The sequence below is a fragment of the Festucalex cinctus genome, chromosome 6, assembly GCF_051991245.1.
Source record: "Festucalex cinctus isolate MCC-2025b chromosome 6, RoL_Fcin_1.0, whole genome shotgun sequence".
Lineage (NCBI taxonomy): Eukaryota > Metazoa > Chordata > Actinopteri > Syngnathiformes > Syngnathidae > Festucalex > Festucalex cinctus.
This window is the reverse complement of record NC_135416.1, coordinates 4,040,637-4,066,529: the sequence shown is the minus strand read 5'-3', so window position 1 is coordinate 4,066,529 and position 25,893 is coordinate 4,040,637. Positions and strand designations below refer to the sequence as shown.

Sequence of the window (25,893 nt, the reverse complement as noted above, 5' to 3'; positions counted from 1 at the left end):
CGCAAAAGGTGTTTGGCAGGCAGGCAGGCTGCCCACTAATGGCTTCATGCGTCTGCAAATGTCAAGCAAGGCGCCGCATGGAAATCGCATCCGGCCGTAATGGTGACGAACGGCACGACGACGGCGGCGGCGGCGTTCATGCGGAAGCCGACGTGTCATTACCGACCCGCCGACGCTCGGGCCAGCCGGACGACAGACCAACTGTCGCGGCGATGCGCGAGCATTACGTGAGGTGAGCCGCTCACCTATTATGCCCGCAGCCACTTGGAAAATTCCAGATGGATGGATGGAGAACAGATAACGCGCGGATGATGGATTCAAAATGGAGGCTTTTATGCTGCATTCGAGGATAGTTGGAAGTCGGACAATCCGAGTTGGTTTTTCCCAGTTAAGACCTGAAAGCGTGAGAAGGGTCTGATTGCAGACCGCAGACTGGGAACGGAACGCCCACGGAACGGAACGCCCACGGAACGGAACGCCCCTATGCTCTTGATTGACGGAAAGTGACGCTGCTGTCGTGATCCAGTAGTGTTGTTCTCAACTTCTCTGCAGCGAGCGGTCGCCACGAGAACTACGAAACGAAATCATTCCATCCATTATCACAACCTCTTAGTTCTCAAAAAGTTCCCGGGGACGACACGAAATAATTTGTAAAATGACGAGTCGGGAGCAGAAAGTAAGTGGACGTTTCCCGCACAGAAAGTTTGAAAAATGAATTGAAATGATTTAGTGGAACACAATGTTTTTCTTCCTTATCTCTCTCGTTGAATTCCAATTGTTATTTCACATGGAACAATAGTTTGAACCTGTGTACCGTACAATATGATGACCTAAAAGTAGTAACTTGCAAATGGGGAATCCACCATGACGCTGTATGTAATGCAAAATGGTGTAAGCCCAATACATCACATATTTGCAGCAGATAGGCCTGTATAGCGTAGCTACGTAATTAATTACCATTAATGTATCGATGGGATTTGAATAATAACATAATTTTACTCTGTTGTGGCATGAATGTTAAGAAATCTTTACATGAGTCCAGTTTTTTGTATTTATGTTGGTATGTTTTTGGATTGTAATTGCCCAATTCTACAGTCGGATGACAAAAGATTTATACAAATAAAATGTGTTCTAATTTGCACTCAGCTTCATCGAACCGTCTATAAAGATGGACACCTACCAGCACCCATTTTGGAAGGCTTGAACCGATACAGATGCAGCATTTGTGCCAAAGGTGGAGAGTTTGCATATGTTGTGGCACATCTGCAAACTCATGATAAGACGGCAATTTGTCATGAAGGTATGTTGTAGTTTGAAGTCCACTATAATCAATTTAAATTTTGTCAATATGGCAATTCTTTCTTAGTTGCCATGGTAAACAATTTATATAAATATGAAAAAGAATGTATTGTTAATTTTGTGAATGATGAATACATTTCGGTACAACCTAAAAAGTACTCACTGATACTGATGCCAAGTAATGGATGCCACTAGTACTCTATATAGAAAATTACAATTAAACAAATGACACAGACTTTTAAAGAAAGACCTTTCAAATTTGAAAAGCTTTTTCTAACCTAATGCACAGAAATAAGGCTGGCTCGCATTTACAGAAACAGTAAAATAGATGAGAATGCCAAGGTAAGAATAATGGACAGAATTTTCCAAACCCCAATTAATCTATGCAAATTGTCATTGTAGTGTATACATGTCCAAAACATATAATTAATCCCATTCCCATGAACTTAAGGAGGAACGTCAGATGTCAGCAACCAAGGTCAAGAAGCCTTCTGCAGAGAGAGTGGTCGCTTCCAGCTCTCAGGCATGCATGCAACAATTTTTATTTATGTATTTTAAATTTTGGAGGTGAAGCACAGTTATGAACTGATGATATACACTCACTGGCTAGTCAAACAGAACTACACAGAGTAGAGACTTTAATATTGCATCTTTATCAGAGAATCATGTGGTTCTGACATTTATACAATATAAACAAATTATGTGAAAGCTACAAAAACATGCTGATAAGGAATTCTTCATTGCACTACTCTTGTTCGAAGAAGATAATGATGATCATATTGATGATGGAGACCAGTCTATTTTTAGTTTATGCGGTTATGTTCACAGCTACCAGAGGAGATTTTACGGTCCATCCTGATTCTTGCTGTCCTCAATGATGGCGAAGGCGCAATCCACGTGCTGGCCCTGACATGCACCCGATTCTGGATGATCATCAGATAAGAATCATTTTGTAGGGAAGCACATTTTCAGTGGCTAGACAGTAAGTTGTGAGGGAGTGGGGATCATGAGGATAAGTGGTTAAGATAATGGATGGGTGGACAAAAAAAAAAAAAAAGTCTGTCTGTCTATCTATCTATCTATCTATCTATCTATGTGACAGCTAAGGCTGTTTGAAAGCACTATATACATAAGATGACTTGACTGTCTGTCTGTATGTCTATCTATCTACCAGGTGTCGTCAACTGGAGTGCATTTTCACCTGATTATAAAAAGATGTACAGGATCCCCTATTGCCTCACCCCTTGCATCCAATGCAATTCTATATTTAAAAAATATAAAGGGTTCTGGGGACATGGAAAAAGAGGAGAACTCATTGGTTTTTATTCAGATTACAACATTCACAGACGCTGCAGCAACTGCATAAATTTATGTGACAAAATAAATGTGATTTGGAAAACAAAAAAATGAGAGTGGTTATTTGAAGTTACAGAAGCATGTACATTACATAATGCTTACATGTATCATAAAATCATGTTTGGAGAGGAATTTTGTGAAAAATGATGAAGTAGGCTACTTTTTGTCATAAATATACCACCTCGTATTGCTTGTTGTAGGCCTTTATGGAAAAATCTATTTTAAAGATGGCTAACAAAAAATAACATTTTGTATGTATATCACAATTAAACCAGCTTTAAAATACTATTTCCACCTCATAACTTTGTGGAAATAGTCTTTTTCATATGTGCTACGTTTGTGTGTTTGTTGCAATAAAGTTTAGTTTGTCGCGCCATTAATTGCATTAAGTTACTATTCTGTTTCTAAATAGTCTGTTTCGTATGTGGTACGTTTATGTGGTTTTTGCAATAAAGTTTCTACTTTTGTCCTCTAAGACTACCCGTAGCCTGCGGGGGCGTAGTGTTCCGCTGGGGGAGGAGTGTTCCGTGCTTGGGGGCGTAGTGTTCCGTTCTGCGGTCTGCAATCAGATACAATTGGAAAGCGTTCGAGGCGAAAGTAAACAACCAAAATGGCAGATAGTAGTAGTAGTAGTAGTAGTAGTGAGTGAATGAAGAAAGCTATCTAGTTTAATACTCAAGAAAATTGTATTTTACCAATCATGGTTTAAGTTTCCAAAGGGGTCGCCATTGTGGAGTGACGTCACTTGTAGTCCGTCGGTGAAGTCGGGATCCTTTTTTTTTCCGACTTCACAAGTGGAATATCCGAGTTCAAGTGGGCGTTCCCGTACACACTTCCTGGTTTGAACTCGGAACAGTCCCACTTCCGACTATCCTCGAATGCAGCATGAGAACCGTTTTCACTCTGCCACCATCTCTCCTACTGGATGCTTTCCACCAATCATTCGATTGGCTACGTTTACAAATATGTTAAACCAATCAAGCACTGACTACGCATATGACGTTAGCATATGAGCTAAATGTGCTTCGCATGTGTAACAACACGTTTGAGCGTTCATGAGCGCCTCCAGTAACCGTTAGCTCCACCTCTACACAGAGCAGCAACGTTTTCCCCCAGAAAAGACTCGCTGATAAAATATTAAAACGCGCGGGGAGGTGAAAGCGGCGGCGAGCGTCTCCAAGGCACGCCGGCTGGCAGGCGCTTTGTTTCCACGCCTGCCAGCCGCCATTGATTTGAGGCCCCGCGTCAACAGCTAGCCTCATTGCGGCGGGGGAAAAGTCATTCATCTCACCTGCCTGCTAATGGGACCGTTAGCCGCCCGGCGCTAAAGCTACAGTCGAGCCGTGTGGGGCTTCTTGTGTGGGAGGAGAATTTGATGAGCGACATTAAAGTGTAAACATGCATGACGGCGCCCGAACCGGGGCAGCAAAACAACAGCGGGAGATCATTAGCGTCATCGTGGACATCTTAATAATGTCCGCTAATACATGAAAAACAACACAGGGGGGAAGAAAAAAAAAGCACCTTCAGATCATAACAGCTTTTAAATTATTAAACTTCTCTTACAAACACTTTTTTTTTGTCTACAAAGGTTGAGTAATTTGAGTTTCATTTGATTTAAATGAAATTCATGACAATTTGACGCCGCCGCCGACCGTCTCGCCCTCGCGCAGCCACGCTCCATCGGCCGCGCGCGCCGTCGCCGACGAATCGCGTAATTAATTGGCCCCCATTAAAAAAAAAAGCCAATGAATCAAAAGGGATGATTTATTCACGGCGGACATGTTTTGATGTTGTTGATGAGGCCTGCGTTGTTTGTGTTCGCCGCTCGGCTTCGCTTTTGTCTCCGTGAAATGAACATGACACTGACGGCAATGCGGATGAATCAGGCTACGCAGGCACACAATTTAGCCGCGATGAGAGCGCACACTCAAACAATAACAACAGATGACATCATAGGAAGAAAACAAAAGCGTCACCACGTTTGCTTAGTTTTGTTATGTTCTGAGGTCGGATCCCAAAAGCGCAGACACAAATAAGAGTTTAACACTTTGTTCGCATAACATCAAGAGAGATTAAAGATTCCTGACATCACATAGCGTCTTACCAGTTGAAACTAGATGCTGGTTACATCAGTTCAAAACAGACGCTTGACCTCACGGTCATGACCCAAACATAACACTTGCATGAGCCTAGTCATGACAATTTCGAAACAAAATTTTGGCCAAACTGCATGTAAAAAAAAATCCAGGTAAAAACACTAGGGGTGTCATTTTTTAATTGTTATTAATCTCATGAGTTCAGTAGTTAACTCACGAATAATCACAAACTGTTCTAAATGTACAATAAAATTAGTTTTTTCTAAGATTTCATTCTCTAAAACTATAAAAGTGGGGAAAACAATGTTAATTGAACTAATAGAAATATGTCTGTATCTTTTTTAATCTTTCATACAGTAATTGTATAATAATTCATGAAATTGAGTTAAAATGAAAAAGATGTACTGTTCTGTAAAAAAACGAGTGTGACATTGATTTACGTTGAGGTCACTATTCTGCCACTAGATGGCACAATTGCATTTGTAAGTGCATTTTTCTGCTCATATTAAGAGCTATCGACTCTTTAACATGAAGTAACATATTTTTTTTTTTCCAAGTTTACACACCCTTGTTAACATAAAGGTGGGGGGGAATGTTAAACTAATAGAAATATGGCTGCATCTTTTAGTCATTGATACAGTAATTTTTATAATAGTTCATAAAATTGAGTTAAAATTAAAAAGATCTACTGTACTGTAAAAAAAAAAAAAAACGAGTGTGATATTGATTTATGTTGGTCATTTTTCTGCCACTAGATGGCATAATTGGTGACAGCTCAGTACATTTTCTAATCTTTAACGTGAAGTCACTTGTGAAATTCTGCACATTTTTTAATGTGTAAAATACAACTTGACCCCACAAACATATGCATTATTATTACTTTTGTCACGGACTTGTCTGCTGGAATTCCCCCAGCACAAGTCAGTCAGGGGCGATCATTAATTAAAAAAAAAAAAAAAAAATCAGTGTCGTTAAAGGAAATTTAAACGAAGTACTAAAAAAAATGCCGCCGGTTGCGCGTCGATGTCCTCACTGCGACCGCCGTCTTTGCGATCTCAGCCCACCGTGAAGCCGATCGAGCGAGAACGGACGCGAAGTGCGTCCGTGTTTGTCAGCTGGCGCTCGCTTTCTTTTCATCTGCATCTCCTTCCTCCTTCCAAAAGCGGCTGGCCGGGCCAGCCAGCAGCGCGCTCGCTGCATCTCAATCACTTGACTGGACTGCAGAAAAGAGCGAGCGAGCGAGCGAGAGATGCTGATAGCAACATGACAGACACTCGCACGTCTCGACACCTTTGATGTTTATCCCCTTGGGCGCTCCTCACATTTCATTACTCTTACTTTGCTTATCTATCTAACTTTTTTTTTTCTACATTAGGAAAACGAGAACAGATCGTGTGAAGCCTTTGTAAACTCTTTTTGTGATTAATGTCAATATAAATAAATTGGACTTGACTTAACTTGAAAATATCAACCAAAAAGTAGGGCCGACCTTTGTAACGAGAAGGTCACAAACAAATAAAACAGCCAGAACGGAGAGTGCGGGCGGTGGTATGCCTGGTGAACGCAGCTTTTTAGTGGTTAAATGGGTTTCTTTGCTGACCCTGAAATTGGAAAGAATACGCATTAAAGCACTTGATGACGCTGGGTGCTCTCTTCTCATTCCCATGAATTGAAAGAATCTTCATTAAAGCACATCAGAAAGCAGTGAAGGCGCGTTTCTCATTTTTAGGAACTGAAATAATTCACATTAAAGCGCTACACAATACTGTGGATGCTCTCTTCCCATTTTAATTAATTTGTGGTTAATTGTTATGTTTCTTTGATGACCCATAATTGAAATGAATCTGCATTAAAGCGCTCCATCATGCTTTGCTGGTTTTCACGACAGGTGGTCTAAAATTTAAACGAGTTTTAGTTAAATGATGTAAATTATAACGTGCTTATTTTCTGATTCTGAATTCCTAAAAAAAGAAATCACATTAAAGCGCCGCGTAGAGTTGGAGTCTCGTTTTCATGAAGTTGAAAGAGTACACCTACAAGCATTCCACGATGATGGATTCTGTCCTCCCATTTTCATAAAACTTAAAATAATCTCCATTAAAGCACTGCACAGCGCTCTTCTCGTTTTCAGGATCGGTGGTCTTATACATTTTAAAGCTTTTCCATGGTTAAATGGTTTACTGAAATCGGAAAGAATATGCATTAAAGTAGTTCACAATACTGGATGCTCATTGTTTTCATCGAGTCCGCATTAAAGCACGAAACGATGCCAGATGCATTCTTTTCCTTTTGACAGGTGGTACATTCAAATAAAGTTTCTGTGATATTTTTCTCTGCTGCCATTGAAATTGGAAAGAATCTGCATTAAAGCACTTAATGACGCTTGGTGCTCTCTCCTCATTTCCACGAATTGAATGAATCCTCATTAAAGCGCTTCACAAAGTTGTGGACACACTTTTCTCATTTGTATGAACTGAAAGAATTTACATTAAAGCACGACACGATGCTGGACGCGCTCTTCTCGTTTTCATGTTAGGTGGCCTGATATATTTTAATGACTTTTAGTGGTTAAATGTCAGACCCCAAACGTGAAAAGAATCCGCATTAAAGCAGTCCATTATACTGGATGTTCTCTTCTAGTTTTCATGACAGGAGTTCTTCTACATTTACTTAATTAACTCATCTGAGTTTGAGTGGTTGAAAGTTTTGTCTTTGTTGATTGTGAACTTGGAAAATATATGCATTAAAGTTATAGTGACAAAGTGATGTAACGTGTGTAATCGTTATCGATCTCCATTGTTCTTCGTCCTTTTACTGGCCCTAATTGCAAAAAACAAAAACAAAAAAAAAACCCGTGAGAACCAAAATCTCCAGCAATCTTAACGAGCTCTGCAGTGGGAAGATGTCGGTTCACGTCCTTTCTCTTTCTCCCCACTCCTCAAATCTCAATTAATTAGTGGAAAACCCGCACATGAAAAGTCTCAGCGGCCAAGCAGCGAAGGCAATTCATCTTGAAGAATAAGACCACTTGCATTCCGGCATCATGGCGACGCGCTCTGGTCACTGGACGCTTGCGGGGGTGGGGGGGTTTGGGGTTTGGGGGCGCTGGGTTCAAGGGGGGTGCTCGACATGAGAGGCACAGTGGGGGGCTCGGTGACCATCTCGCACGCATGTGTCAGCGGCGAAGGCCTTGATCAGAATTATGGCGACCCTCCCCCACCCAGGGATGGATTGGGGGGCGATTCCCATGATGATGATGGAGAAAAAAAAAACCCGATCAAAGGCGGTCAAGATGAAACGTGAAGGTTTCGACAACTTTGACACGAGAGGCGGCAAGAAAATGACATCGCTTGCATCATATCAAAGAAACAGACAAAATATTAGGTACGACTACCCCATTTTTTTTTTAAATTTTTTTACACTTGTTGCAACTGCACTGCATCATATTAAACGTAAGAAAAATAAAGTGGTGCCTTGAGATATGAGTAACCCGAGATGTTTATTATTATTATTATTATTATTATGATTACACGAGTATTTGAAGCAACCACATCGCCTCTCCCACATGATCACTAACTCCATAGGCACACGGTGTAGCTACTAGTGTTACCGATACCGATTCTGCATTAAAACAGTGGTATCGGTATCGGTGACTACTCACAAGTAACATGCCGATACCATTAAATCCAACCCTAATATAGGATTTTGAATGCAGCATCTTGTGTCTTGCTCGTGCACATTCACTGAAATGTGACATGTTCACTGGATGCCGATATAAGATATCCTATTAGCCCTTGAATGCTCTGAACCAATGACAGCACAGCTTTTTCATGTTGAGGGGGAAAAAAAAACCTTAAGTATCGGTATGGTATCGGGCGATACTGCAAAGCTGGGTATCGGGGGCCAAAAAACGGTATCGGAACAACACTTTAAAAAAAACTGGTGAATTGGTATTTACTGACCTGATGTTGAGAAGCCGAAATCGAGTCTGAAGTAAGAAGCGGGAACAGTCCGGTGCCTGAAAAGTCCAACAGTGACGGATTCAGTATTTTCATGTGATTTTTATGCGTGTAAATTTGGACTAAAACAATAATAATAGGTTGAAGTTGAAGAAAACTTTATTGATCAGTTTTTGTAAGACGTGAGTTTTTTTTTATGTGACTTAACAAAACTAAATATGGAATACTGTACACAAATATTAAATACTTGGAGTGTGTGAAAACATTCTGTTGAAGATGTGACGCAATACATCAGGGTTAAGTTGAGGAAGTCCACTTCTGAACAGGAAATATGGCAACTGTCGCCATTAAAGGATTCAAAAGGAAAATCAAGCACACACTACTAACGTTGAAAAGATTATTTTTTTTTTTACTATTATTATTATTATTATTACATTTCTGCACTCACCTGTCATGTGGTCCTCCACTTCAATCCGTCTTTTTTCTTAGCTGACACGTTCTAATGAGGGCCAGCAAAGCTCTCAAGAGTGGAGAAAAGATGATGCGTCACACTGCACACAAGCAACGGCTTCAAAAAGAAAAAAAAAAAAAAAAAAAAAAAAGTAAGAAATCACAGTTAATGTGAAGTGACGTTAAGCTTGATTTCAAATGAAAACTGCCAGTCTTTTTTTTTTTTTTTGCTCGAGATACTCTCTCTGTATGCGAGGTGGAAGATGAGTGGGTGCATCGCGACGCATCCATATTGCATGAGGGAGCATCCTCATTAATCACAGATCCACAAAAGCAGCTCGTTATGTTAATTGGAGGCTTGTTTTCTAATGAAATGCTCTTCGCTTTCCGATAAAGTCGAAAGTGTGAAAGTGTGAGAATGCATGTTTTGATAATCAATTATTTTTTTTAAATCCTTATTCAATATGTTTTAATCATCGTTTTTGTCTTGTTTTCACATTTTAGGCCTAACATTGATCACATTTTTAATCATGCGGTTTATTTTTGTATCATTAGTTCACCGGGTTTGTTTGTTTGTTTTTTCACCATGGGGCCATCACAGTGAATAAACGTTCATCTCTGTTTTATAATGAATTCATCCTCTTCTTTCAAGACAAAACATAATTCAGTTGAATGTAAACTCAACTTTATAGCTCACTTTAAAAACAGCCATACAAAGTGATGCACATAAAGTAAAATACAGACATATAATAACGACAGTTAAAACAATAAATTAATAACAAAGACAATAAAATAACACTCAAACAATGTCGAGTCTCATGCCATAGATAGAAGACAAATGCGGAGGCAGTACTAGACGATACAGCCATGCTAACACCAGCGAAGAAGAATAGATTACTCACTGCTACTCGATGAGTTGTTGTAATATCAGTAATGTTTCATAAAAGATGATATGCCTGAGAATATTATGTCAACGTGTTGTCCATTATTTGTGTTCAAAAATCATTTGCTGAAAGTGTTGTAAAACTGCAACTATCGATGCTAACCGTTAGCATGTCAATGGATTTTCCTCTATATGCTAGCATTAAGCTAGTGGGCATAGCGTGCAGTTTTGGCTCGTTATATGCCCCACCCCTTCTCAATATATTATAATTATTATTTTTATCCTTGTTTGTTGTGTTTTAACTTAATAATTTCTTTAATCCAAACCATGTTTTTATTTCTTAATCATTTTTCGTTTTCATCATATATTTATCACATTGTTTTTGTTTCCAGCCCCATGTTTTTATTCCTGTTTGGGGCGCATGTCGTCACATCTTTCCATCAGTCATTTCATGCTTTTTAAAAAAAAAAAAAAAAAAAAAAATTATCATGCAATTCTTCATGTTTTTAATCTTTCAGGTTGTTTCTTCTCGTGTCATCAGTGTCGCAAGTGCTTTTAAGTGAATGCTCGCACGATTACTTCCTCATGTGCCATGTATGTTTGTCATTTAAAGTATATAAAAGGTAAAAAAAATAAAAATAAAAATATATATATAAATATAAATATATATATATATATATATATATATATATTGAAGCACAAAAGAAAAATACTATGGGGTCACTTTTTTGCTTTGCGTGTGAGAGTTTGAAATCCTCCGAAATGTCATCATCTCAACGGTCTTCGCTGCTGAAAAAATGAATGAACAGAACAGGTTTAGCCCTAATGTTTTTCTTTACATGTGATCGGTCGACTATGAGGCAACAAAGGATTTCCGCCAGGCGGTTTTAATGCGAACTGACAGGCCGCAACATTTTTTTTGAGTGTCCACTCATAATGGACACGCCTACAAAATGTTGCTTCAAGGGGTGAAATCTTCTAAACTCCAGGGGGTGCTAGCAAACCAAAATGGCTGACCTCTAAATTTGTAAGAGATGGCTTCTTGAGACTTTCATGCCAAGTTCAACTGGCTTTGTGGGATTCATGAAAAACAAGCAAACTTCCAAAACACCTCGTCAGCCATTGAGCGCGTTCAATTCACTCACCAAGTCACTTCTCGGGCAACAAAGGTTGAAAATGGGATTAAGCGTAGCTGTGTAAGGTTGCTGGCACCCAGGAAGAGCGGGCCGCGATTCATCCGCAAAGACGTGAAGCCCCTTCAATGTTTCCCATAGCGACGCATGCTGCAGGGTGGGCGTGCGGGTGGGGGCGGTGTGGGCTTCCATCTCAGGCGGCCTTGGGAAGGAGCGCCGGCCGCTCGTTCATCAAGCGTGAAGGCGGCACTCAAAAAAGAAAAAACGTGAGCTGGATAAATGGCCGATAACCTCGAGAAATGAGCCCATTCATCATCTTCACAAGAAGACAAATGAAAAAGATGGAGGCTGAAAAGCTACAACAAAGCTTTTTAACAAAAAAAAAAAAAAAACGAATTTCAGGAGACTGAGGGCACCAACGCAGCAAAGTCGAGACTATGGAGTATTATGCCTCAGCATCCCGAACTACAGTGCAGAAAACGCCAGTTAGTGTAAACTCACGTTAAAATGAGATTGCAGTTTTATTCGTCAGGAGACTGAGGGCACTGATGCAGCCAATTAGAGACTGAGGACAAATACAACTTCCAGAGGTAAGGCACAGTAAACAGGGTACACCAACGTGGATGCAATTATTTGGTCATTTCTAGAGATTTTACTCAAAGGGAGACTAAGGGCACAAACTGGAGTGCCACAGCAAAATGGAGACTGTGGAGTATAATAGCACAGCTTCCATAGCAACAGGTTACGCTAATGGTAATGCTAGCCTAAAATTGCCATTTCTAGCCAGGATCCTCCGATGTGCATTTATTTGGTCAGTTCTAGAAATTTTACTCAAAGGGAGACTAAGGGCACAAACTATGGAGTGCCCCAGCAAAATGGAGACTGTGGAGTATAATAGCACAGTTTCCATAGCAACAGGTTATGCTAATGCAGCGTCGCTGCAGCAAAACGGAGATTGTGGTTTCAAACTGCAGCATTCGGAGATTTTGGTTTTAAGCCACATTAATGAAAAAAAAAAAAAAAAAAAAAAATGAAGCCCAACCACAAAAAGCAAATCAAATGACTCCCGTAACAACAGCATTACCCAAATAATTTGCTTTATTCAACATAGAAGATTCCTTCACACAAGGTAACAAAACAGACAACGGATTTTCGCTTGAAATGAAAAAAGAAAAGTAAAACAAACCCACATTTTATTGCACTTTAAGTTATAAGAAAATAAAATTCTAAGTGAATGAAACAAATCACAAAAAAAAATCCCTTTAAAGGTTTTTTTTTCTTTCCGTCTGTCGAGTCTTCTTTTTTTTTTTTTTTGCCAGGCAGTTGAACACGAACTGAACTGAAAAAAAAAAAAAGACACTTTAAAATAAACAACAAATCTGATTTGTCAAAACCAGATCATAAATTAAACAGCGGGAGAAAAACGAGGAGAAAGAGCAAGATTGTTTTGTTGTTTTTGTTGTTGTTGTTTTGTTGACTATACAGTGTTACAACCACTTTCACAGTTCAGTTTGTGACTTTTGGAGAAGTTTTGGCTACAAGGTTCAACTTTTTTTTTTTTCCTCTCTTTTTTTTTTTTTTTTTTTTTTGCCCACCGTGCGTAACACTTGAAACTTAACGGGTGGGCGGTCCGTCCACGGATGACAACCAATCACACGCTAGGATGTTTTGTTTTGTTTGTTTGTTCCTTTGAAATCCTGTAAAGCGTTTTTTTGTTTTTGTTTTGTCCACGCAGCATTGGTACATTCCCACCGGTTGTCCCGAGGAACGTGTTGACAACACTCATGCTTCCTTCTCTCTCTTTGCAGGCGATCCATCATCCTTATCATCTTCCGCCTCGTAGAGGCACATTTGGCTCAAGTTTCAGTGGCAAAAAAAAAAAAGAAAAAAAAAAAGAAAAAAAAGATGTTTGCTATTTTTTTTTGTCTTCTTTTCTCCCCTCTCAACAACACAACAGAGTTCATTTTGGAATTTCGCCTGGGACTAAAACGTCACAGCAAAAAAAAATAAAAACAAAAAAACCCAAAAAAAAAAAGTCAAAAATTTGCAACTATTTCCGTCCCCCCCCAGTTCATCTAGCAGCATTTAGTACAGTTTGGCCACGGGGCTGGCAGGTGGGAGGTGGTGGTCTTAACGAGGAGTGGGGGGAGGGAGGTGTGCACGCTGGCCTCAGGAGGTCGCAAACACTCAAACTGAAAAACTGAGGACAGATTTTTTTTTTTTTTTTTTGTGGGGACATGGTAGATAGATGGCACCAGCTGGACAGCATTTGACGTTTGTTGTTTGTTTTCGCACACCGCCACCAGGTCGACTGAAAGTAACAGCAACAAGGGTGTTCCTGTTCCTGCAGCGATACCTGACCTTCAAAGGCTGGAACGCATCTCCAGATGCTGAAAAATTCTTCTGGTGGTAAGCAGGAGTCGTCACCACAGAAGGTCAGACGGGGAAAAAAAGAAAAAAAAAACAACTCTGGACAGCATTGGTGTTCCTGATACTGCTTTCCTCACCTCTCTGTAAGATTTGGTGAAAAGTTGAAAAACTGGAACACACACAGATGTTCCTGTTCCTGTTTTTGCTGTATGGAGTGAGGTTGGTAGGCGAGGAAGGGGGACAGCAGAATTCCTCTCTCATGAAGGTTTGAACGGTGCACCAGCTGGACTGAAAAACTCTGGACAGACAGCAACGATGTTCCTGTTCAACGCCGAGCCAAACTGGAACAGGTCTCGCTCGACTGGAAAACGGACAGCGTCGGCGTTCCCATTTGTTATGAGGTTGGTGGGCCGCAGAATTCAACATCTCAGGAGACTGCTCCTGTTCCTGCTCCTGTGTTTTTGCACCTTTTGAGACGTAGCGGGAAGTCGGCATGCGGGTCGCGACGCATCAAAAATCCCTCGTCTCGGGAGGCCGGAACACGACGGCCAGGTCAAGTGGGAAAACTGGACAGCATCGACGTTCCTGTTCCTGTGTGAGGTGAGTGGAATCCGAAACCTGTTCCTGTTGTTTTCCCCTCTGGTGGAAGTAAGCAGCACAACTAAAGGCTGGAAAACGAGCTTGACAAAAAAAAACAAAAAAAACACTTTGGACAGCATTGTTAGCGATCCTGTTCCTGTTTTTCCCTCCCCAACATACGAAGGGGGGGCGGGTTCTAATACTGGGATTCGTTGCCATTAGCAACAGCAAGGCGAGGGCAGGGGGCGGGGACAGATTTGGAAATTCACAGTTGACACCGAGGTTCCGAACAGGAACAAGCGAGCGGAACAGCAACAAAAACGGGGTTGATCGACTTCCTCGAGGCGCTTTCTCTGTACATGACAACAATCGGCCCCTTTGCCATCAGGGGAGATTGTTTGCTTTTCGGGACCTCCCACCTCCTTCCAGCCCCGCCCCCTCTCAAAAGTAACGAGGGCGCGTTTCACTTCATGTCCACGTCAAAGTCGAGCACCAGCAGCTTGGTCTCCTCGGTGCCGTTGCGGCTGCCCACGGCGCACACCAGCTTGGTGTTGGAGGCGCGGATGCGCCACACCACGCCGCCGCTGCCGCCGCTCTCCAGCGTCACCAGGTTGCGGATGAACTCGCCCGTCTTCAGGTCCCACAGCTTGACCGTGCCGTCGTCCGAGCTGGTGATCACAAAGTTCTTGTTGAACTGCAGGCACGTGACGGCGCTCTGGTGCTTGTGCGGACCTGCGCGGGGGGGGGGGGGGGGGGGGGGGGGGCGGCAAGATGGACGCCGGCGTTAGCTTCCGCTACTGCTAGCGTAACAACTTACAAATATTGTTTGAATAACTGATTAAATTTAGTTTTAATTTTAGTTTACTTTTAGTTAGTTTCAGTATTAGTTTTAAAAATGTATTAGTTTTTGTTATTTAATAAATGATTAGTTTTAGTTAGTTTCAGTATTAGTTTTACATTTTTATTAGTTTTTTTTATTAGTTTTTTCAATTTAGTTTTAATTTGTTTTCAAGGTGGTCCTGATATTTTTTTTTAATTAGTTTTTGTTATTTAATAAATGCTTAATTTTAGTTTAGTTTTAGTTAGTTTTCCAGAATTACTTTTAGTTTTAAAAAACATGGGAGCGACGTCATCTGATGCTTTTCTATTGGCTGCTGCTACTGATGTTACCCTCAAACATTCTTATTCCGGTTAATAATTACAAAATAAATCTACTTAAAATCACATTCGAAATCATCCCCAAAGGCTCATTGCATTAAATTAATTACCAAAGACTAAAACGAAATAAATTTTTGCTATAATTATAGATTTAGTTAGTTTTGTAAACATAAAATGTAGTTTAGGTTAGTTTTCATTTTCTAAAAAGCATTTTCGTTAAAGGGATACTTCACTTATTTAGCCCATTATAGCAATAAAAAGATAATATTTTGTCTATAATTAATTTGATGCTTTTATTATTTTTCACGTACAATTAGTACCTTTAAAAACACATTTTCCAAACTTGTCGATTGAATATGACATCACAAGGGCTCAGGTAACCAATCACAGCTCACTTGTTTTCTAGGTTTGGTCATGTGACATTCACAAGCTGATCTGTGATTGGTTACCCGAGCCCTTGTGATGTCATTTTCAGTCGACAGCAAGTTGCAAAATGTGTTTTTAAAGGTATTTATTGTACATGTAAAATAATGAAAATATAAAATTTATTATAGGCAAAATATTAATGTTTGGCTAATTAAGTAAAGTATCCATTTAATGAAATTATTTTTGGAATTTTAGCTTTAGTTTTTTTTTTGTTAACCTTGCTTCTACTTAAATAGGATATAAAGCCCATAAAATACGAAATATAATTCTAATATAATAAAATGTGAAATATTCAGTTACATTTTTACAGCGAAAGATAAAAAATAACACCTCAATGTATCAAGAATCTCATCTTTTCTGAGCGGCGTACAACCGATAGAAATCAGTTGTGCGTGTGAAGCTTCAAAGTCAAGATGGCGCGCATCCGCTGACTTGCGAGCCAGCGAGAGGCTTGAAAGCGATATCTTAATGAAATCAATTCGGAGGCGACGCCAAACACAAGCGGCGTTTATAGCCGCTGTTGCCATGGCAGCAGGATTGGTTCAAAGCCCCGCCGCCGGCCGGGCGCGCTGATCAACACTCGGCTGATGAGCGCCGTCCACCTATTGTGTCATTCGAGCTAATGAATAGCAAGACATTGTTCACTGACCTCATTATGTAACCTACAAAGACCCCTCCCCCTTTATCGCAGACGTAAACATCCGCCTGAGCGAGGCTCAGCCCTGCCTGCCTTTTCACCATCACGCCATGATGGTGCGAGCGCCTTTGTTTCATCCCGCTGTTTCCTAATGAGGGAATTGAGGGGGGGGGCTTTCTCAGCTACTTCCTGTCAGCCACCAGTTGCACTCGTGGAGTTGACGCAAACACAAAAGAAATGGATTCAGCTTTGTTTGCACATGCAGACAAACAAGCTCACAGGCCCAGTTTTTGGTTGGTCACATTGCTACACAAATGAGACAAATATGATTTTGACATCGCAAGCCAATTGCGATTTTCAAACTGAAAAGAAACGAGCAAAAAGAACATCCGCTTGGTTTTTTCTTTTCCAAGGCCGATACTGATTATCAGCTGTCAAGGAGGTCGATAACCGATATTTCAAGCCGATATTTATTTGCAGTAAAAGACAAAATATTAGTGTCAAAAAAAATAAAAATAAAAAAATAAAAATAAAAAATTAAAAATGTTTAAAAATTATAGCTTACTGTAGGGCTATGTAATTGATCAAAATTAAATTAAAATCAAATCATATTTGTCATACTCGCAAACAGAAATCAAAGATTATTAATCATAGTTTTGAGTTGTTTAAATTTATATATTTGCACCTTTTATTTTTATTTTATTTTAAAATGACTAATTTAATACATTTGGTCCAAAAGGAACTTAATTATAGTGTTTCAAAAAATGTTATTTGTCTTAATGTTTTTAAATGTTTAAACATTTTCTTGTTTTCGACCAAAAAATAAATAAATAGTTTGAATAATCGTGATTTCAATTATTATCAAAATAATCGGGATTATTATTTTTCTTTTTAAATACAAAGTGTAGGGAGTTCTCAGTGTCAGCATATATATTTTTTTTAATAAAGTGGGAAATTAAAATAAATCCATAAATGCAAAATTCCCCATGTCTAACTGAGCAACAAATGCATGCAAAATTGCAAATGTAGCAAATTAGGGATTTTTGTCAGTTCATAAAAGGTTTCAAAAGATCAATTTCAATTTTTTTTTGAATATGTTCTATGTAATATCTTTGCGACAAGTAAAAACTGTCCGTAAACATCCTACAAACCCCAAATTGGCTACGTTGGCAAGCATTCACCGCTCCGCGAGATATTTGGACAAATATCGGCGCCGATAATCGGTCTATCCCTAATGGAAACGTCCTACAAAAAATGGGTGTCTTTCTCCAAGCCCACCTTGCAGCGTTTGCAGACACTGGCCCGTCTTGATGTCCCAGATCTTGACGGTGGAGTCGGCGTTTCCCGACACCAAGATGTTGTCTTTGAGCTCCATGCCGCTGGTGAGCGACTGGTGGCCCGTCAGCGTGTGGATGCAGTTGCCCGTCTCCACGTCCCACACTCGGATGGACGTGTCCAGCGAGCCGCTCACCACGTGGATCCCGTCAAACTGCGTTCAAAAGCAACCGGCTTGGCGTCAAGCGACGGCCATTTTGCGTCACGTCGGGCTCGGGCGGCTGACCTGTAGCGAGTACACCCGGTTGGTGTGGCCCTGCAGCGTGTGGAGGCACGTCTCCGTCTCGGGGTCCCACACTTTGACCATGAAGTCGTAGGCGCCGCTGACCACCCGCCGCCCGTCGTATTGGACGCAGCGCACGGCCGCCACGTGGCCCATGAGGACGTGTAAACACTGGCCCGACTCGATGTCCCACACGCGCAGCGTGGCGTCCCGTGAGCCGCTCACCACCCTGCACGCAAAGAAAAAGACACATTTGCTTTTAATGGTAAGTCAACCTGAAACATTTCTTGACAATATGTTATGTGATCTTACTAGTCTAAACATGACATTGTGATTAATATTACATTTGTGGAATATGAATTATGAAGCAAAATCCAGCCGTTTTGGTCCATCTCAGGGGGCCATTTTGTCACTTGCTGTCGACTTAAGATGACATCACGGCTGCTCAGGCAACGACCAATCACAGCTCACCTGTTTTCTGAAGCTGAGCTGTGATTGGGTGCTACCTGAGAGCTGAACAACTGTGATATCATTTTTACTTGTGGCAAAATGGCCGCCTTCTGATATTGATAAAAACTGATGGACTTTTCTGCTTACATATTCCACTTACACAATGTTTACCAAAATACCATACTTAAGACTAGTGGGCCTGCCTTTTTTTTTTTAAACAATAATTGTCTTTTCCTTAGGTTAAGTGTGCCAAAGTCGCCCACTCAAATTTTAGTCAATGGCTAGTCAAGCAATTAATTGGTCAATCAAATGATCAAATGACTGACATAATTTAGTCACCTTAATTTTCACATTGGTTGTTTCACGCTGCCAAAAATGCTAGCTAGCCGGATAACTAGCCAGCGAACCGGCTAACTAACTAGCCAGCCAACTAACCAACTAGACAACTAACTAACTAACTAGCTAGCTAGCCAGCCAGCCAGCCAGCCAACTTACTAGCCAGCCAACTAACTAGCTAGATAGCCAGCCAGCCAGCCAGTCAACTAACTAACTAACTAACTAACTAGCTAACTAACTAACTAACTAGACACTGAGCTAACTAACTAACTAGACACTGAGCTAACTAACTAACTAGCTAACTAACTAACTAACTAGACACTGAGCTAACTAGCCAGCCAGCCAGCCAGCCAACCAACCAACCAACCAACCAACCAAATCTTTATTCAGTCACTTAAACTTTTTTAATTGTATTCATACTAACTACTTGTTTAGTAATCACCCTCCTAACAAACTAAAGAATCACCAACCAACCCAGTTTATTCCTGATAACCAACCAAACCACTGATTAATTAAAAAACAAACTAGCCGACCAACTGATCTTTATTTCGCCCCCTTCCATAATGTTAACGTGGCGGTCGGTGCATCACCTCTCAAAACGCTTTAATCCCGCTAACTGGCTGATCGCCGACTGTAATTAGCCTCCGCATCCGAACCCCAACCATACGCATATTTGTGATCCAGCACGCTTATTTGTAACTGGATTTCATCATCCACAAGAGAATGAATGAATGAGAAGGAATTATGTGTGTGGGAAAAAAAAAAAAAAAAAAAAAAAAAAAAAAAAAAAAAAGAACAGCCAGCTATACTCTCGATCTTCACTCAATCGCATGTATATCACTTTCGCTTGCTGCTTTGACAACCTGAAACTTTAAGCTCCACTCTTGCTTGTCAGCTTCGTACTTGAATGTTAAAAAAAATAAAAATAAAATAAAATCTAAAAGCTCCACCTGAGGCCTTCGAGCTCACAGAATGGAGTTGATATTTTTAGCGACTGCGGACGGAAAATAAAGCGTCCGTAGGGTGGATTGCTTACCCAAGTTTGTTTACGTTAACACATTCAACACATTTGATCAGAAACTAGCGAGCCTCTCTGTGTCGAGTTGATGACGCGCATTCCTTGATAACATACGACATCACGTCGCTATACCGCTGGCCATGCGAGAAAACACATGCTGTGTAATTTACAAGAAGCGGAGAGGAAACCTGCCGCCATGTTACTCGCTGTCTGCTTTTCAAGTCGCAGTCATCCCATCGAGCCGGGTCATCAAAAGCCACACAAAACCTCGGCGGGCCCCGGGGCGCAAAGAGCACTTTGGAGCCTCCCCGGTGTAATTGACGAGTGGAAGAGTGAGTGGGGGGGGCTCCGCTAAAGAGGGCCTGTTTAATGGCCACCATGCTCACTTTCACATAGACACAGATGCTCTTTTGCTCTGTCAGGTTGCAGCTGCTATCAAGCCAAGAAAACAACAAAATTAGCAGAATGCTCATTACTTCCTCACAGCAACTTTGACTTTAATCGCCATTTGTTTGCTGGTTCGTCAGCAGGATGAGTCCAAAACTACTTGACAGGCTTTTTTTTTTTCTAGACAACTTTGCAAAAGGGGCAACGAGGGCCAAGGAGGAATTACAATTTGGATGAAAGGTGCAACACAAGCAATTTCCCCACTTTTACCGATGCCAAGTGCACAAATTCAAAGGCAGGTAGTTGGTCGGTGAAATCGGGGTACTTTTTTCCCCCCGACTTCAAGGGGTGCGTCCCCGTACACACTTCCTGGTTTGAAGTCAGAAAACTCAGACTTCCCACTTTCCTCAAATGCAGCATATACTCAATAGTTTCTGGTCTCGACACAAAACTTAACCCCACCGAAATTCCATTTCTGGTCCTTGACCCTCCGCCCCCCCCCAACCCCATGCCAGAAGTGCCAACAGTATTTCTGTTCGTTCACAGCAAGCGTCCTCACCTTTTCTCGTGCAGATGCATGCAGCGCACTGTTGAGGTATGCCCGTAGAGGGTGTGGATACATTCGCCCGTCTCTGCATTCCAGACCTTGAGCGTGCGGTCGGTGGAGCCGCTGATGATGATGCTGTCGCGCATCTGCGACGACCACACGCCGCCCGTGTGGCCCACCAACGTCCTTAGACACTGTTGGGAGGCAAACGGCAAGTTTCTCTGAATGTTTCGACCAAGAACGCTCGCTTTCTACGGCTCGACAAACGTCCAATAAAAGACGAGGCCCTCATTCATTCTCATTAGGCGCGCTAGATTAGCGATTGATTAGCATGCTTACGGGAAATCCTTTTTGATCAATTGGATTTGCGCGGTCTGTATCCATTGTGCGCCTCTATTTACGGGATCTTCAACGTATTCAATTAAAAGTGCGTGGGTAGAGGCTGCTGTCTGTATGCACAACATGGCAACGGAGCAGCTTTGTCACAGGCAGAGAGGATTTACTGCACGGAACGGGAGCAAGATTGCAGTGCAACCTGTGCCAAGTCTCCGTCCTGTGATTAAAGCGTTGCGGCGCATGACGGCGCCGCATAGGGCAAATCCCGCTAGAGTGTAGCTCAAGTGAGAATATTAATGATTACTTTCATGGAATTAAAAAAAAAAAAGTGAGATGGCACCGAGGATAATTGCGACATAATACTGAAAAGTTTTTATGCAGCAAGAGGATAAAGTTTACGGAACAAAAAAAAACCACATCATGGCTAAAACATTCCAGTCTACACATTCTTTTGGACTGACTTGACAGTTTGAGTGCAGTGAGAAGACGCCCATTGTTTTGCATTCTCTGGTAAGAGTCCAACATCAATAAAAGTGTCCAAGGCGCTAAAATATTCTCTTCTTGTTGGCATCATCCAAACTGCAATGTTGGCGAGGGAAGGAGGAGAAACCCTCTAGTGTCCACGTGGATGTTTGTTTACGGCCCAGCCGCCCGCCCAAGTATAAATCAGGGGTCCCCAACCACCGGTCCACGGCCTGGCACCAGGTCACATAGATTGAGGTGGGAAAACGCGTTTTTTTTGTTGCGGCGCAGTAATATCACGATCGGGAATATAAACCAGACTACCGCAGCCCCGGTATTATTCGTTATTACGCAGAATATATTTGTGTAATTGTTGATTTATTTAATGATTTTAATCGATTTTAATCTAATAAACCCAAAACATTTTTCCAAATTTTCATTTCTTTACAAATAATTACTGTGCAAAATGTTCAGATCACAATGTAAAATGATTCAAAATTGGTTTTAACAAACTTAACATTCATAGTTTGTGCTTAACTCTTTGACCGCCAAAAACGTGTAATAACGATGAGTAAAATCACAACGTATGCCGCCATAAACGTTAAAATCACGTTTTTTTCTCAGTGCAACGTCTAAGTGCAAGCGCTGCCTGATCAATGGGTTGTGGAATCAAAAACACTAACTATAGCCAGCAGATGGAAGCAATGTATCTATTTCCGTGAACGATCAAAGCATTTGTCATATCAAAATTTTTTTTTTTTGATAACGTGTGGCAGTAAAAGAGTTAAATGCCACAATTAAGTAGTTGGTAGCTATTGTAAACGTCTTGTAAACCTTCCATCCAGCATTCTGCCAAAATTACAACTCACAGTAACATTTGACAAGAGCGGAATGTTTATTTTCTATAACATTAAAAAGCCAATAATGCACTTAATTCTCATTCATTTTCTATAAGACCATAAAAAATTGTAAGCGGAGCTCCTCAGGGCAGTGTTCGAGGGCCATTCAATTTTCCCCAAAGCTTAGATAGTTTTGAGTAGCGTTCTTCAGGTCAATCTTTGACTTTCATTCGTTTTTTATATCAGTTTTTGAGTGGTGTTCCGCAGGAAAGTGTTCAAGGTCCATTCGTTTTCTGTACGACTTCGACACATCGGCAAAATAGCGTACAGATTCTTCCCAGAGGAACGAAAGCAGGGTGAATAACCCGTCATTTTCTTTCATTCTGCCTGGGCCAGATGTCCCGATACTTTGGCTCAAGTGTGTAAAACGGCGCGACCGAGCACTTAAACACCTTGTGACAGACTGTGAAGGAATGCTGACTGTGTGGAAGGCGGTACATGCAGATGGTGGTAATCCTAATGTATCTTTTACACTGCACTTTTTATTGGCACGGACAAGCAATTTGAGCCGAAATGGTCGACTGGGTTTAATTCCGCTCACTCTCTTTTCTCTTTCCTCTTGAAGCTGGCCGGACGTGAGCTACATTTCCAACAGTGAGGGGGAATTCACAGCTCGTCACCGAAACCGCGTCTAATTTCGCCAATAAACGCGCGAGGAAATAGCGCGCAAGCATGCGATAACAAAGAGAACAGAGGATTGTTATTTAAAGCTCTGTAACAACAGTGGCGCGGCAGCGATTTACAACAAATTCCTCACATTCCATTTCCATAGTTTGCTTTTTCTTTTGTCAGCGCCGCACAATGCCGCACCGTGAGAGTTGTGTGGCCGCTCGAGCAACGGCTCGGAATACCAAACGCTGCTTGCGGACGTGCTGCATCATCAGATAAGAGTTGTGGTGAAATGAAACGTCCATTTTGGGATGTGCACCTCTACAGAACTGGAGTGACACGTTGGCTCAACATGTCATAGTTTCCCCAATCAAATGAGCCTGAAAGTCATTCAAAGTGTTGTGGTTCAGATAGCTGACGTTGCAGCTGGCATGGGATCAGTTCCTTTTCAATGCCACAGTCACAAGCATCCTGTGACCGACTGGCAACCAATTCAGGGCGTAGTTCCCCTTTCACCGAACGTCAGCTGTGGTTATTTACAGATAATATAATAAGTGGAAATGTGCTTCAAATATCTTGACTTTGATGTTGTTGGTGTGGGAAGATTCAACGTTCATTTCACAAATCGCAGGGATAGGCTCGCCCTGAGCGAGATTAAGAGTTACATTAAATATGTGAAAGTTCATAGTTCTTCACTGACGGGGATCGATTCGCAATCAATGCCTGACTGACTGGCGACAGGTCCAGCGTGTACTGTAGTAACTTTTTGCTCAATTAAACAAAGAAAACCCCATAGTGGGCACAGAAATAACTTGAATCTGACAAAAGTAATTCATGAAAATGTACAGAAAATTAACCATTGAAAATTGCTTATGAGTTGTAGCTTAACAGAATTATTTAGAAAAATAAATTCATGAAATAGGCCTGGATAAAAATAATATCGCGAAAGATGGCAAATAATTTAACCATATGGACTAAAGCAGGGGTGTCCAAACTTTTTCATTTGAGGGCCACATACAGAAAATCAGAAGGACGTTAGGGCCACATCATGTTATGAAGAGAAATTGTGTTTAGTCCTAAAAATTGTACAAATAATTTATTTGTGCTTTTGCATATTTATAAAAATACTACAGTATATAAACCATTTTATTTGTAATATGGCAGGGGGTTATTCTAGCTTTGGAATTTTTCATTTTAGTTAGTTTTTATTAGTTTTCAGGGTAGTTCTGTTCTTTAATAAATGCTTAGTTTTAGTTTCAGACAGTATTAGTTTTTTTTTTTTTTTTTTTTTTTTTTAAATGTGTATTACTTGTGCACAACACCATGGGAGTGACATCATCTGAAGGTGCTTTTCTATTGGCTGCTGCTAGATGACGTCACTTCTGTGTGACATACTTTCAAACGTCATTATTACGGTTTATGTCAAAATAAATCTAAAAATCACACCAAAGGCTAAAACGAAGGACATTTTTGCTATAATTATTTTAGTTTTAGTTAGTTTTGTAAACATAAAATGTAATTTCAGTTAGTTTTCGTTTTTATTTTGTTAACGAAATAGTTTTTGAATTTTAGTTTTAGTTATTTCGTTAGCTTTAGTTAACTAAAATAACCTTTAATAGCACCCGTGCTTTTCGACACCCTCCCGTCTTACTTTGACCATCTCCAAACATTTTTGTTTTTATTTGAACTGAGTCAAATGGCATTTTTAGCACATGTCGCAGGCCGCTAAAAAAATGGACGGTGGGCCGCACATGGCCCCTGGGCCCTAGTTTGGACACCTGTAATTGTTGACATTCTCCCTGGCCGGTTATACACCCACCGATAGGTCTGAAGTCTTACCTTTCCTGTGATGGCCGACCAGACTTTGAGCGTGTTGTCGTCAGAGCCGCTGACGATGCGGTTGCCGCAGAATTGGAGGCAGGTGATCACGTGGTCGTCGTGACCTTTCAGCACCTGAGTGGAGAGCGAGAGAGACGATTGCTTTTCAACATCAAAGAACCGGCGTAAAATGTCAGAAAGTGCCGCAGGTGTAGTAGTAAAAAGCCAGCGTCGCGTGCTGTGACCGGTCACACGTCATTTCTGAAGACGACAGGTGAGTCGCGGGTACTGCGTGCTCAGCCCAGTGCAGGCATTTGAGGTCCCCCTCTACACCAGTTAAGAGTCTAAGATGTGCTTAGACGCATCAGGAGTTCATCAGGGAAACGTTTGGAGTGCGTTCATTTTATACAGGATTAAAGCTCATTAATTTGAAGGAAAATGCCACCTTGGAGGAACTGAAGTCGCCTCTACAGTTAGTTTCACCCCCAGTGGAGCTCATCAGGGAAATGTTTGAGGGCCATTACTTTTCTGTAAGATTTAATCTTGCAAAACGCTATTGCCTGCCATTTCAGGTCACCTCACCCATATAATTAAAGGGTCTCACCAGTGGAGTTCATCAGGGAAATGTTCAAGGTCCATTCCTATTCTACAAGACAGAATTTGCCAATCTCAAAGAAAATGCTACCTTGGGTGATTTGAGGTTGCCTCCTCCAGTTAGTATGCTGGCAGATGTAGTAGTGTTAATTCGTCAACAAAAACTAAACAAAAATAATTTTGCCAACACACATTTTTTTAACAGACTAAAACTAGACTAAAACCCTCAATCAATAATAACTGGCACTAAATCAGGATGCATTTTTCTTCAACTAATGAAGATAAGATGAAAATGTCCTTCACTTAATAAAAACTGGGCTACAATTTATGGACATTTTAGTTTATGAACAAAAACGAGACGAAAATTATATGATTTTGTAAAATCTTGTCTCTGCTCATTTTTCACATCTGTGACAGTCAGGTGACACACTGCACAAACATGGGACAGACTAGAGCTAAAAAAATATATATATATAGTTATAATTTAACATTAATCCAACAGCTATAACGTTACAAAAATAATGTTAATG

The 25,893-nt window shown here is 40.9% G+C and overlaps 2 protein-coding genes across 7 annotated transcripts in view; both read right to left on the bottom strand.

Moving 5' to 3' along the window:
- The window catches only part of LOC144021325 (uncharacterized), a 46,396-nt gene extending 36,092 nt beyond the window's left edge, over window positions 1-10,304 (bottom strand). For 4 of the 5 annotated variants that reach the window (XR_013284104.1, XM_077525529.1, XM_077525525.1 and 1 more), the window contains exons 1-3: window positions 10,066-10,304; window positions 9,162-9,281; window positions 8,717-8,772 (exon numbers count right to left, since the gene is read on the bottom strand). Coding sequence is in view for 1 of the 5 variants with exons in the window: in XM_077525521.1 (XP_077381647.1) it covers window positions 8,717-8,772; window positions 9,162-9,168 (63 nt within the window). In the remaining 4 variants the exon portion in view is untranslated. Of the gene's footprint in view, window positions 1-245; window positions 449-8,716; window positions 8,773-9,161; window positions 9,282-10,065 lie in introns of those variants that run through there. The other variant, XM_077525527.1, reaches the window with a different exon arrangement.
- Window positions 10,305-12,259: 1,955 nt separating this feature from the next.
- The window catches only part of fbxw7 (F-box and WD repeat domain containing 7), an 83,942-nt gene continuing 70,308 nt past the window's right edge, over window positions 12,260-25,893 (bottom strand). For both annotated transcript variants that reach the window (XM_077524496.1, XM_077524497.1), the window contains 5 exons: window positions 24,791-24,904; window positions 20,658-20,839; window positions 17,911-18,136; window positions 17,628-17,838; window positions 12,260-14,860 (listed from right to left, as the gene is read on the bottom strand). In XM_077524496.1, the coding sequence (XP_077380622.1) occupies window positions 14,592-14,860; window positions 17,628-17,838; window positions 17,911-18,136; window positions 20,658-20,839; window positions 24,791-24,904 (1,002 nt within the window). In that variant the 3' untranslated portion in view covers window positions 12,260-14,591. The remainder of the gene's footprint in view (window positions 14,861-17,627; window positions 17,839-17,910; window positions 18,137-20,657; window positions 20,840-24,790; window positions 24,905-25,893) is intronic.